This window comes from Chanodichthys erythropterus, chromosome 1 (genome assembly GCF_024489055.1).
Source record: "Chanodichthys erythropterus isolate Z2021 chromosome 1, ASM2448905v1, whole genome shotgun sequence".
NCBI lineage: Eukaryota > Metazoa > Chordata > Actinopteri > Cypriniformes > Xenocyprididae > Chanodichthys > Chanodichthys erythropterus.
In genome coordinates this window covers 9,245,213-9,259,232 of record NC_090221.1, presented here as the reverse complement: position 1 = coordinate 9,259,232, position 14,020 = coordinate 9,245,213, and the positions used below count along the sequence as shown (strand labels likewise).

At 38.2% G+C, this 14,020-nt stretch overlaps 1 protein-coding gene across 8 annotated transcripts in view; it reads left to right on the top strand.

Annotated features, from left to right (window-relative positions):
- atp11c (ATPase phospholipid transporting 11C) overlaps window positions 1-14,020 on the top strand; it is an 81,319-nt gene that overhangs the window by 40,279 nt on the left and 27,020 nt on the right. For all 8 annotated transcript variants that reach the window (XM_067386957.1, XM_067386947.1, XM_067386920.1 and 5 more), the window contains one exon: window positions 3,755-3,844. In XM_067386957.1, the coding sequence (XP_067243058.1) occupies window positions 3,755-3,844 (90 nt within the window). The remainder of the gene's footprint in view (window positions 1-3,754; window positions 3,845-14,020) is intronic.

The window sequence follows — 14,020 nt, the reverse complement described above, 5'->3', positions numbered from 1 at the left end:
ACTCACTCACTTTCCTCACCCTTAGTAATCCATTATTTAGCAGTGATGGTTATATTTGGTAAAAATAGCTATCCATATTCCAGTTATTTCTCTCTCTCTCTCTCTCTCACTCTCTCTCTGTCTCCTCTTCTACATTATCCAGTCAGTGTTTGCATTTATTCTCAGATGTATTGCTGAGTATTTGGCTTATTGGGTTTTTGAAAGTCCAGCAGTGACAGCAGCGTGACGGATACTGCATCGCAAAAAAAAAAAAAAAATAAATAAATTTAGTAAAAAGAAAAATATTTTTACAATTTTTTTTTTGTGTATAATATTATAATATTTGCACAAAAAATGTATTTAGTTTTTTTTTTTAATAATTTATTTGAAATAGAAGTCACAGAATCAAAATATAAAACGCTTTCCTTTTATATTTTCGTGTTATATTCAGCCTTAAATGTTCATGTTAACTATAAATGAGCTAGCGCACTTCTGCTGTTGTCTATTTCCAAAAACGGAAGTGTCTTGCGAGACACCATCATACGGATCAGGTGGCAGGTTCCCCTTTCTGGGGTTTGCTGAACGAATGTGAGGAGTCTCTAATCCAAATCAATGTAATACCTGCTGGCCCAGAGAGCTGCTGCCCGGTCGCACACATCAGAGAGCTCTGGAGCTGTTGAAGTCATCTCCGCTCCCTCTCCCAGAAAAGCACAAACACAGGAGCTGATGAATATTGAATGCATTTAATCCTTCCTTCCAGCTTTTCATCAGGATGTAGGTTTACAATCACATTGCTGTAAAGGAGTAGTTCACCTAAAAATAAAAAATCTGAATTATTTTTATTTTATTTAGTATTATTTAGTGTTTATGCTTCATTTCCATATAATGAAAGTGAATGGGGACTAGGACTGATAAGCTCAAAAAATGACAAAAGCGTCATAAAAGTAGTTAACACAACTTGTGCATTTAAAAATTTAAGAAGAAAAAAATTCAGTTGATTTACTCCAAGCAGAATCAGTATTTTATTGTTTCTGTTCATGCGTTCTTTCTGTAAAATGTTTGTTCCGAAAATGGTTTGATTAGAAAAAATGCCAATCAATAATGTTATTTAAAAAAAAAAAAATAATTGCGTATACTACCAAAGCTTGAATTGTGCTGTTGGCAAAACCTCATACAGTAGCTCCACTCGCCTCAATCGCGAATGAAGTCCTGCATGCATTTTGGAGACTGTCTCTGCTTGTTTGCAGAGCAAGTGTAAATAAAAAACTGGTTCTTTGAATAAATACAGTGTTTTCTTTATTCAAAACACATTGCGTGTAAAGGCTAATGTTTTATATATTTGAGGAGCGGAGAAGTGTGTCTTAGTCTGGTATTTGCCATCTAGCCGTAGCCAGTGTAGCTTGTGCGTAACACTTCATCTTTTATAACACAAGCTCTTTGTCAAATATATTAAAAGACTGAAACAACTGAGTGTCCACATAGTTACAATTATCTTTGTAACCTGTAAGTTGATGATAACTTAATGCGATGCACTTACTGCCTCAGATGCGGCTGTTCCAATGACATATAAAACACAAATCTCCAATATTTGCTGGTAAAAAACCTTGTAATTCCATTTGAGCTTGATTGTGGAAGTGTTTTTATAATTTAGCAACACACATAAGTGTCCATAAATAAAGCCACAATGCTAAGGGCCCTATAATACACCCGGCGCAATGCGATGCAAGGCGCAGCGCAAGTGTGTTTGCTAGTTTGCGTCCGGCGGCGTTTGCGTTTTCCCCTTCAGCGCCACGTCCTTAAATTAGTAAATGCATTTGCGCCAGTTAGTGCGCCCATGGGCGTGCTGGTCTAAAAAAGAGGTGTGTTGCCGGCACATTGCTATTTTAAGGAGATGAAAATAGATTGCGCCATAGACCAACTCAAACCTGGTCTAAAGTCAATGGCGCAATATTTTTTTTGTTAGAGCGTGTTGGTAGAAACTGCGCCTCTGGGCGCGTCCACAGTGCGCGTTGACTTTGCTTATTACACACAGGGATGCGCATCACACAAACATGCCAAATATTAAAAACAAAAGGATTACAGTGTAAAAGAATATTATTGTGTAGGCTACATAAATATAAAAATGTAATGATGAAAAGTCATTGCGTGTATTAGAATTAGGCTACCTATTTTCAATTCAGCCTATTACTACTTATAATGATGAACAAAATTGGCTAATTAATTGAACAATCGTGCCAATACACACACATATATATTAACTGACTCATCGCCAACAAATTCCGCCATGTAAATAGCAATCTGCCATTGCGCGAGCGCATCTCGCTCTTAAAGGAAATGGGAGATGACACTCTGATTGGTTTATTGAACGTTACGCCCATTACTCATTAAGAGAATAGGGACAACCCATTTCAAAAATGCTCCCCGGCGTACGGACCGTTTTTCCGTCGTTAAAATAGCAAAAGTGGATTTGGACACGCCCTGAGTGCACCTGCGCCGTGCGCTTTACACTTTGCGTTTAGATCGTTAAAATAGGGCCCTAACTCTTTTTTTTTTTTTTTTTTTTTTTTACCTGAAATTTTCGCTGGTTTCAAAACACACCACACTTTATATAACCTGCCATGGTAACATATCCTCGGATAAACTCCTGATAAACCCCTGAGATCCAACAGCTAATGCAGCACATTGCCTTGCGTTTTACATAGGATGACTTGACAGTTGCATGGGCACTCCTGTTGGATTTTTTGTTTTTGTTTGTCCCTGTCAAAATTTTGCTCATTTCTGTTTTTTGTTTTCGTTCTTTGAACCAGTTCGAAGACCTGTCGTGCTCTATATTAAAGGGTTAGTTCACCCAAAAATGAAAATAATGTCATTTATTATTCACCCTCATGCCGTTCCACACCCGTAAGACCTTCGTTCATCTTCGGAACGCAAATTAAGATATTTTTGTTGAAATCCGATGTCTCAGTGAGGCCTGCATAGCCAGCAATGACATTTCCTCTCTCAAGATCCATTAATGTTCTAAAAACATATTTAAATAAGTTCATGTGAGTACAGTGGTTCAATATTAATATTATAAAGCGACAAATATATTTTTGGTGCACCCAAAAAAAAACTAAATAATGACTTACATAGTAATGGCCAATTTCAAAACACTGCTTCATGAAGCTTCGGAGTGTTATGAATCAGCGTGTCGAATCAGTGGTTAGGAGCACCAGAGTCACATGATTTCAGCAGTTTGGCGGTTTGACACACGATCCGAATCATGATTCGACACGCTGATTCATTATGCTCCGAATCTTCCTGAAGCAGTGTTTTGAAATCAGCCATCACTAAATAAGTCGTTATTTTTTTCTAAATATTCTCGTCGCTTTATATTGAACCACTGTACTCAAATGAACTGATTTAACTATGTTTTTAGAACATTAATGGATATTGAGAGAGGAAATGTCATTGCTGGCTATGGAGGCCTCACTGAGCCATCGGATTTCAACAAAAATATCGTAATTTGCGTTCCGAAAATGAACGAAGGTCTTACGGGTGTGAAACGGCATGGGTGAGTAATAAATGACAATCTTTTCATTTTTGGGTGAACTAACCCTTTAAGAGTCTTCTGAAGCCACACAATAGCTTTGTGTGAAGATGAGTAAATGATGGCACCATTTTAATTTTTTGGAGAAGAAAACCCTTTACATTTAACTTGAAATGATTATAGCAATTGATTGACAGCTTGTTGGGTACTGTTTAATTTTTTTGTTTTGTTTTCTTACTTCCTCAGTACACAGTGTGGAACTTCCTGCCAAAGAACCTATTTGAGCAGTTTAGAAGAATTGCTAATTTTTACTTCCTCATCATATTCTTGGTGCAGGTAAGTGAGTGCATTTGATCAGTCATAAGCATTTGCCATCCCTAGAGAAACAAACTCTGTGTGTGTGTGTGTGTGTGTGTGTGTGTGTGTGTGTGTGTGTGTGTGTGTGTGTGTGTGTGTGTGTGTGTGTGTGTGTGAGGATACGGGTGTGTTTATGCGTGACTCATAGCCTGGCTGATCTGATGTCACTGGATCTGTGATAATGGCAGAGAGAGAGACGGCAAGACGGGGAAGCCTGTGCTTCTCCACTCCATAAAAGCACATGAAGATGACCTTAGTTAAACTAGAGAGTGGAACCGTGTAAACAGCCGATGCCATTTAGTGAAGTGTGTGTATTTAATAAAGGGTAATGGTGGATTGATGAAGAGCATATTCATAGGCGTAGCTTAAAGGGATAGTTCACCCAAAAATGAAAATTCTGTCATTATTTTCTCACCCTCAAGCTATTCCGAACCTGTATTAGTTTCTTTCTTCTGATGAACATAAAGGAAGATATTTTCAAGATTAGGGGAAACTGAACAGTTCTGAGGCACCATTGACTTCCATAGTATTTTTTTTCCTACTATGGAAGTCAATGGTGCCCCAAAGCAGCCTGGTTACAAACTTTCTTCCAAATATCTTCCTTTGTGTTCAGCAGAAGAAAGAAACTCATAAAGGTTTGGAATAATAAATGAATAAATGATGACAGAATTTTCATTTTTGGGTGAACTAACCCTTTAATGTTTCAGCTTGTCGATATGGGCCGTCAATTTTTTTTAGATGCATTTTAGCTCTTCTGTAGTAAACTTAAAAATTCACAATACGTGTACCATTCAAGTGGTTCTACTGATTACATAGAGCAGCAGCAACAGAATCTCAAAGCAGACTTTTATTAAGCAAATCAAGAAGTGAGTTACTCACCCACTGCTTTAAAACGGGTATCTGTTGGACATAATTCAAGTTAAACACACAATTGCAGGCACACAAACGGTAGTAAATGGCTGATTAAGCAGTTTATATTCTAAAATCTGTTTAAGTTTTGTTCTGTGTAAATTAAATAACACTTGAATGTAATGTTAAATTGTTCTCTTCCTGACATAAATGCAAGAGCAGCTACAACTGAGCATCCTTCGGGTCACCTTTATGAGATTGTCTGGGTCTGGAGTCATCATGCATGGCATCAGTATCTTCATTTGATTTTATTTTGGTTTGGTTTAGATTTCTCTGCAGTTGTTGTATGTTGTAACAAAACCCTGCTGAATATCCATTCACGCCACACTACAGGCAAGCAGTATATACCATAGACTGTTATCTGCCAAAATGCAGATTCATCACATGGCAACTTTTTACACAAATGAGATTGGGGGAGGCACTATGAAGTTTGGTTTGATTTAAGTTGAAAAATATGAAGTTATTTACAAAATAACCATATAAATTAACTACATTATATGCATATTTACTTTTGAGTTGAAATATTATTAATTACAAAAAAAATTTTGTAAAAGACCCCCTGGCACCCCCACAAGCTACGCCCATGAGCATATGGTCTTGCTGCTGTCACATGCACGAGTGAAAAATGAAACGCACAATTTGACACCTGATTTGGCAGCTGATTTTGTGTGTGTGAGATTGAGAGAAGCTGGCATCAAGACATGTACACTATTGTTCAAAAGTTTGGGATCAGTGTAAGATTTATTTATTTTTTTATGCTTTTGAAAGAAATAACCAAGGCTGCATTTATTATTAAACATACAGTAAAATGGTAATATTGGGAAATAATATTACAAATTTAAAATGTTTTCTTTTTTAAAATATTGAGTTGAGATGTAATTTATTCCTGTGATGGCAAAACTGAATTTTCAGCATCATTACTTCAGTTTTCACTCTTCAGTGTCACATGATCCTTCAGAAATCATTCTACTGTGATGATTTGAAGATCAAGAAACATTTCTTACTATTATCAATACTATTCATCAATAATAGTATTCATAATACTATTCCTTGATGAATAGAAAGTTTAAAAAGAACAGCATTTGAAATAGAAAATTAACATTAAAAATTATCTTTACTGTCACTTTTGAGCAATTTAATGCATCCTTGCTGAACAAGTATTATTAATTTTTAAATCTTACTGAGCCCATATGTTTGAATGGAAGTGAAAAAATACTAATGAAAACATATATTACCTGAGTTAAACTGATTAATTAGATATGACTACTGTATATACTGCAAAATGGAAAAGGACAAGACTTTGTAAACACAAACAGACTTCTCAACCATTGTAGTCTTTCTCGTGAATGGATTAAGTTTATAAGCAAATTATTTTAAAGGTTCTCTAAGCGATCCTGGGCGGAGTAACTTCCTGTTGATGCTAGCTAGACCCTCCCTCCTCCTCCTCCTTCCCCTCCCCTCCGTGCTTCCTGAAACAGTCATGAACGCGCATTTGAAATCATTCTTTGTCAGTTATTGGCTGGAGCATGTTTATTGTGATTCGTGGTCCAGGCTGCACCAGTTTGTTTTTGTTGCCATTTTCGGAGCTTGTGGTGACTACAGAGACCAGAAGTTTTTTGTTTTTTTTTACAGTGTGTTCAGGGGACAAGCAGCTATCGGATAGTGAGGAGATGTTTGCTGTATGTGACAAAAAAATGTTTTGGCCTAAAAACGCGTGAGATCGCTTGGAGCACCTTTTAATGAAACAAAATCATTCTCATTAATTAGCAGTTCTTTGAAAATATATAAAGAAAAACCCTCTGACAGATCATTTGAAAGCAGCAGTCATACATAAATAAACTTTTTGATCCAATGTGATGAACCAATTTCTCTCTTAAACTAAGCATTGCATATCATATCACATGAATTAAATGATTTAGATCATCAGATTATGGTGCTTAATGTGACATCATGGTTTATAAAAGTTACCTTCTTACTAAAAGATTGACTAACTAAACAAGGGAGATTGATATGGTTTCAGACAAAGTCTATAGTAAATGTGCATGCCACAGTATGTCTTATGTACATTCATGTTGTGATGTGATCTGTGTGCATGTGTGCGAGAGAGATATCCCCAGGTGTTGCCTGGTTCTGGCATGCGTCTGGCATGCCTCAGCTAATCCTGCTTTTCTCTTGAGGGGCTCCTTATCCTCTCTGACTAGCTCTCCTCATGCAGCCCACTATTATAACAGCACGAGGGAGACACACACTCGCGCCTGTCACACAAGACCTGCTCTTAAATCACCAACCTCCAAATAGAACCGCACAATTCTCCTGAGGCCTATTGCAAACGCACCATTGCAATCTCACCGTCTTATGCCCATTTCTATCTCCCCATCCTTCCACCTCTCTTCATCCTGCCATTTTTCTGTTCCACACCCCCTCTCTTTTCCTCATTTCTTTGTTCTCCCCCCTTCTCTCTCTCTCTCTATCTCTCTCTCTCTCTCTCCCCCGTACGCCTCTGCAGCACAGCACTGCTGACGTCAGCAGCTAGGAAGCCCTCTGTAGTTCTTTTGAGCCACAAATAGACACGGACTGATAAAAAAGCACCAGTATGCTAAAAATAGCACTGCGTGCCTTCGCCGGGGTCCTGATGGGAAAAGAGAGATGGGAAGAGAGGAGAACAGAAGGAGGGGAGGAGTCGAGGGGGATCTCTGTCTTTCACACGCACATTTTGACACACATTCTGCTAGAATGTTCTAAATACCTGTGTGTGTGTGTGTGTGTGTGTGTGTGTGTGTGTGTGTGTGTGTGTGTGTGTGTGTGTGTGTGTGTGTGTGTGTGTGTGTGTGTGAATGCAGATGAGGATTTGCGCTAACAAGCAGTCAGTGTTCAGCCGAGTGGAAGTGTGCATAACGGTAAAGAGGAAATTAGCACATAATCTTGAGTAAACATAGAGAGAGAGGGTGAAATGAGATGGGTGTTTTTTTTTGGGCATATATCTTAGAGTAGATCGATGTGAGGGTAGAAGTACAGCGCATACAGTTTGATTCGCTGATTCTTAGCAAACTATTCTGGGTTGTTACACAAAAAATTCAGATTTTTCATTTTAAATAAGTTCTTTTTTAAAACAATATGCAGGCGCAAACATGACGCACATAAGTGCGATTCCAGGCTATAATGCTTTAAAAATGGAACGGGCACATCTGCAGTGCCATCTATACCTTAAAACTTTGATTTTGCTTCAGGACCCAGATTATACATTGGATTTAAAGTGGCAGTCAGACACGATATCGAAACCTTTTACCGTATGGGAGTAAACAGAAATGTCCTTAAAGCAACATTGACTTTTATTTTTAAAGGAACACTCCACTTTTTTTGAAAATAGGCTCATTTTCCAACTCCCCTAGAGTTAAACAGTTGAGTTTTACCGTTTTCGAATCCATTCAGCCGATCTCCGGTTCTGGCGGTACCACTTTTAGCATAGCTTAGCATAGTTCATTGAATCTGATTAGACCGTTAGCATCGCGCTTAAAAATGACCAAAGAGTTTTGATATTTTTCCTATTTAAAACTTGACTCTTCTGTAGTTAAATCGTGTACGAAGACTGACGGAAAATAAAAAGTTGTGATTTTCTAGGCTGATATGGCTAGGAACTATACTCTCATTCAGGCGTAATAATCAAGGAAACTTTGCTGCCGTTCCATGGCTGCAGCAGTGCAATGATATTACGCAGCGCCCGTGAGCCCCTGCTTGCACAGGGAACGTGCCTTGCAACCATGGAGACGTTTGTGAGAGACGCTGCGTAATATCATTGCGCCTGCTGCAGCCATGGAACGGCAGCAAAGTTTCCTTGATTATTACGCCTGAATGAGAGTATAGTTCCTAGCCATATCAGCCTAGAAAATCACAACTTTTTATTTTCCGTCAGTCTTCGTACACGATTTAACTACAGAAGAGTCAAGTTTTAAATAGGAAAAATATCAAAACTCTTTGGTCATTTTTAAGCGCGATGCTAACGGTCTAATCAGATTCAATGAACTATGCTAAGCTATGCTAAAAGTAGTACCATCAGACTCGGAGATCGGCTGCATGGATTCGAAAATGGTAAAACTCAACTGTTTAACTCTAGGGGAGTTGGAAAATGAGCCTATTTTCAAAAAAAGTGGAGTGTTCCTTTAAATAATTCCCTCGTTGAATTTTATTATTTTCATTTAGGATGTTTTTCCATGCTGTCTGAGACCAGAACATATCTGTGACCCACCCATTGAGAAACATTGGTTTACACCTGTTCAAACACACACAGGTGGGAGCCTGCAGATGCATTTTACAGCCAAGGACAAAAAAGCCTGAATAAACGTTATTTTACATTTATTTTTTGGGAATCATTAAACAGGAGTCACACTCATGGTACACGGTGTATCAAGCTCGAAAGTCCATTCATTCTTATGCACAGGCTCAGAAAACAAGATCCATGATGATTGACAACAGCAGAGTTTAATGTTGCTCTGATGCAGCATTTCATTGATGTAGAATAATGTTTTTGCTGGCAGATAAGAGCAGATATATTTAGTACAGTTTTTATGCTGAATTTGGCAACAGGTCACTTTAACTTGTAAAAAAAAAATGCTGTTGTTAAAGGATTAGTTTACTTCAGAATTGATAATTTACTCACTCCCATGTCATCCAAGATTTTTATGTCTTTCTTTATTCAGTTGAAAAGAAATGAAGGTTTTTGAGGAAAACATTCCAGGATTTTTCTCCATATAGTGGACTTCAACAGCTCCAACGGGTTGAAGTTTCAGTGCAGCTTTAAAGGGCTCTACATGATCCCAGCTGAGGAATAAGTGTCTTATCTAGTGAAACATCTGTCATTTTCTTAAAAAATAAATAAATTATACTTGCACTAACTCTGCGATGCACTGCACATTATGTAATGTTGGAAAGGTCACACGTGACATAGGCAGAAGCACCGATCCGGTGTCTACAAAGGGAACGTGCAAAGACTAAGTCAAACGGCCTTTACAACAACAACAGCAAAAAAAGGTAAAACAATGATGTCAGATGATTTTGAAGTTGGAGGAGAAAATTAAATGGAGTTTTTCATGTGTGACCTTTCCAACGTGATTACGTAATGCGCGGTGCGTCGTAGAGCTAGTGCAAGATGAGCATTTGTGGTTAAAGAGTATAAATTATTATTATTATTATTATAATTTTTTTTTTTAAATGACAGATTGTTTTGCTAGATAAGACCCTTTTATTCCTTGGCTGGGATTGTATAGAGCCCGCAAACTGCAGTTTCGACTTTCAACCCATTGGTAACTATCAGGAAATTTGAATTCTGAAGTGAACTAATCCTTTAAAAATTAATATGCCTCAAGAAACTTTTTTTTTTTTTTTTAATGCAGTGCTTCTCAGCCTTTGGAATATATCGTTAATCAAATTTATTTTCTTTGGTATTTCTGCTGTAATTATGACATTTGTAATTGTTATTTTCAAACTTTTTTTAAACAGAACTTGTAGTGTTGATTACATTAAATTATTATTTTATTAATATGAGGATAGTTTATGTAATTGAATTAATATGCAATTAATATATACTTGAATACATTCAAATAAATTAACAATTCACTTTGCAAGTTTTTCCAATAAAAACAGTAATCATTGAGGGGGAAAAATTCTCAGTTTACATATCTATTATTTATTTTTATATAATAGCATTTTAATTAAGTCAGTTAAGTCATTCTGTAGCACCTTTGGAAGTTTGCTGAGGCCCTCCCAATGGGCCTGGACCCCCTCATTAAGAACAGAAGTAGTGAGGTAATTAAAGATTTCTTCCTTTATATCGGCACCTGGGTGTCGTTTAACTTTCTCTGTCATTCCTTGAGTTTCCCCAAAACATATGTTGGGGGGAAATTATCAATAATTTCAGGGATATTTGTCACATATTAGGGATATTTTATGTGCAGTATGCAAATAATACCTCTTTAAGACAGTAAGACATATTGAACAAATTGTATTGTGGTTCCTCACAGCCTCATTTTAATTTGCAGTTAAAGTTGTGGCATCTACTCTCGCTAAGGTCTGTGTTGGTATTTAGTAACTCGCACGTTGCGTGTCTTTGACGGTAACTGATGTGTTCAGCGTTAGCTTTGGGAATTGGCTCCCTCGAGGCGGCGGGTAAATGAATGGTGTTTGCGTCTATGCAGTGGAACTAGCGAGGTGGGTCTGGCAGTGATGGGTGGGGGTGTTTTGTGAGAGCGTAAAAACGACGAAGGGGCAGCACTTCATCAGAGAAGTGACTATATTTCATTACAGTCGCTGATGAACTATATCAGTGGCGCTGTCTGTTACTAAGCGATCCAGGGGAATAAACTCCCACTACGTATGTACAGTATTTATGTGTTTGTGTGTGTGTATTAAAAACAGAAACCAAATGAAAGCAAAGGACAGACTGTCCTCAGCACTTTGGGCCACATTTCTTAATATTTTTAATTGAATGGGAAGCCGCAGTGGGCTCCATCCAGATGGGCCTTTATCAATGTATTAAATAAAAAAAACGATGTGCGGGACCGTTGGCCCCAAAACAACATCCATCACTTGTAGGAACCACAAGCGCATTAGAGCGCTTTCTGCTGACCAAATCCCAGACTCAGCCCTGGCTCCCGAGGAGAAGGGTCAGTCTCAGAGAGAAAGACACGTGCCACAAGGGTTAACCAAGGGTGGTATTTACAGGGGTCATGGTCCGCCTCCTCTTCACCACTTGTTTTTTATGATTGTCAGTACATTATATAGTTTCAGATTAGTGCTGAGCGGTATAACCAAAAATTTATAACATGGTATTTTTTAAAATTATATCAGTTTCACGGTATATGCCGGTATTTTTTCCCCCTATGCATGACCGGGCGTTAACCTCATTTTCTACTGATTGAGAGAGGAAATACTGCAGTAGATTGACTAGAATGCCTTGTTTTACTCTCATGATGAGTGAATATTGTAGAAAAATTCCACACTAGAGTTAATACAGGTTTATAAAGCCCCACAAAATGATGCTGTGGGGAGACAACAACCAATAAAACACAGACCTGCAACACACTCATTACAGACACATGAATATTAAAATATGAACATGGAGATAGAAAAAAAAGAGTTGAGAGCACCTTAAGCATTTTAAAAATCTAACCCTAAATAAAGTTAACAACAAACCGCCAAAACAAGGGAGAAACGCGGAAGAACATTTAAACAAAGGATATTTTCAGTACATTTAAGAGCACTAGTCTCTGAACAAATGACACACGTAAGTTTAACACAGAAAGAATAAAGCAGTTAATTTTTTGCCCATTTTTTTTTGAATTGTCAGTCTATTTATTAACTTACATCGTCTTCTGTATAGCAGAATAACCCATCGTGTCATTGCGGTCGTGATCAGACGTACAGTTCAGTGTCCTTTGCATAACGTTACATTTAATTTGAAGAAGACGTGATGAAATATGTGCGCATACACGCTGCTGGTTCATGTTCATGTCTATAACTTCAAATAGGGCATTATTTGAGGTGACAGCCATTTGTAGTGGTGTCCAAAACCATAGTGGACGTTATTGTGTGCACTCATTCAATCTCACATTGCACCGCAATAATGAGTGTACAGCCGATGCACACACAACGGCTGTCGGAATTCACTCACTCGTTTTCATTCACTCTTTCAAGTGAACAATAGAAGTGGATAACGTAGGGAATAGTGAATGAGGCTTTAGGGGGTGATTTCGGACTTACTGTAGGCTGTGATGCGATCTCTGCTGTGCTCTCACTACAGTGCAACAGTGAAACGGGACGCTCTCAAACAGTGACGCTGCGCCGTGTTCCGAACATTGGTTAAGCGACACATACCGGTATTGCGGTATCATCAAAATTCATATCATAAAAAATAAATAAATACCGGTATTCGGTATGAACCGGTATACCGCCCAGCACTACTTCAGATTTTAGTACTTTTGTTATATTAACATCAGTTAATTAAATGTTTTGCACTCAAAATTTCAAGGTCAGTCTGTAAAATATATTAACTGTTTCTTCCATATTGTTTTGTGTTCTGCATAAGAAGGAAAGCCAGGTTTTTTTAAAAAACGACACAATGACAGAATGCCGACAGAATTTACATTTTTGAGTAAACTATCACTTTGACGTTGCTTTCTCCTGCAGGGGTGGTGAGTTCACAGGAAAAGCCCCCTTTCTCTTCTTCTTTTTTCTGTTCCTGATGGCGGTGCCACTAAACAGCTGTCAGCAGACACCTGGCAACTGAGAGATGTTTAACACTTAATGGGCCATTGTTGAAAGGTCTGTTCTCCTGTGAACATGCACGCGCCCATAATGTGCTTGTTTCTCACGGTTTTGTGATATTTAGCCGCAGGACAGGATTTAAAGATGCCTGAGTGTATTTGGGTTAGTCTGCGAGCTCTAACTTGTGGCTGTTAAGCAACGGCTTGTGTGTGGGATGAAGAAGGGGATGTTACATGATTGGTTGAATCGCAAAGCGGTTTAGATGACGTCTAATGGCCGAGTCCAAAAGTAAAGTGTGTGTGGATGTTTCAGATGGGTTGTTTGGGATTATTTGGTCTTAGACTGGGTAAGGGCTGAAAGTACTTTGTATGTGTGATCTGGATGATGGGGATTATTAGCTCTGAGCTGGAGTGCTGTTGGTCTGAGATGGGCTTTCACCTTCTGAAGTCCTGCCGGCTTTACACTCTCTCCCTACAGGAATTTGGCACCGATACGCCACACACGGCATCTTTGTGTTTGAGCTGTTTACTGCAGTGAAGATGCCGTTCCTCACTGTGGCGTGTGGTTTTTGCACTTTCAGCCAGTCCCTGCATGGTTCCTCTGTCTCTGAGAGGAAAACGCAGTGTTTCGGGTTTGGCCGTAGCTCATTGGACGAACAAAATGTTCACACCTCTGTGGGTTTGACTTCATAACCTACCCTATTTTTTCTCTTCCAAATAGACACAAACATAGAGCAAGTATAAATACACCAAGTGGTTGCAACATATTTTTTTTTTCTTTTTTCTAAAAGAGTGATGTTTGTACTTCCTGCATGACAAACTGCTTAAGTTAAAGATAGACTGGTGTTTACTGTTCTCAGCAATTGGATCTTAGATGTTCAAACTCATGGTAATGATGTGACGCATGCTTTTCCTGTCCAGCTGCATTTTTAAAATAGAAACGGTAACGAGTACATCTAAAAAATCTGGAAAAAACCTGTAAATCATAATG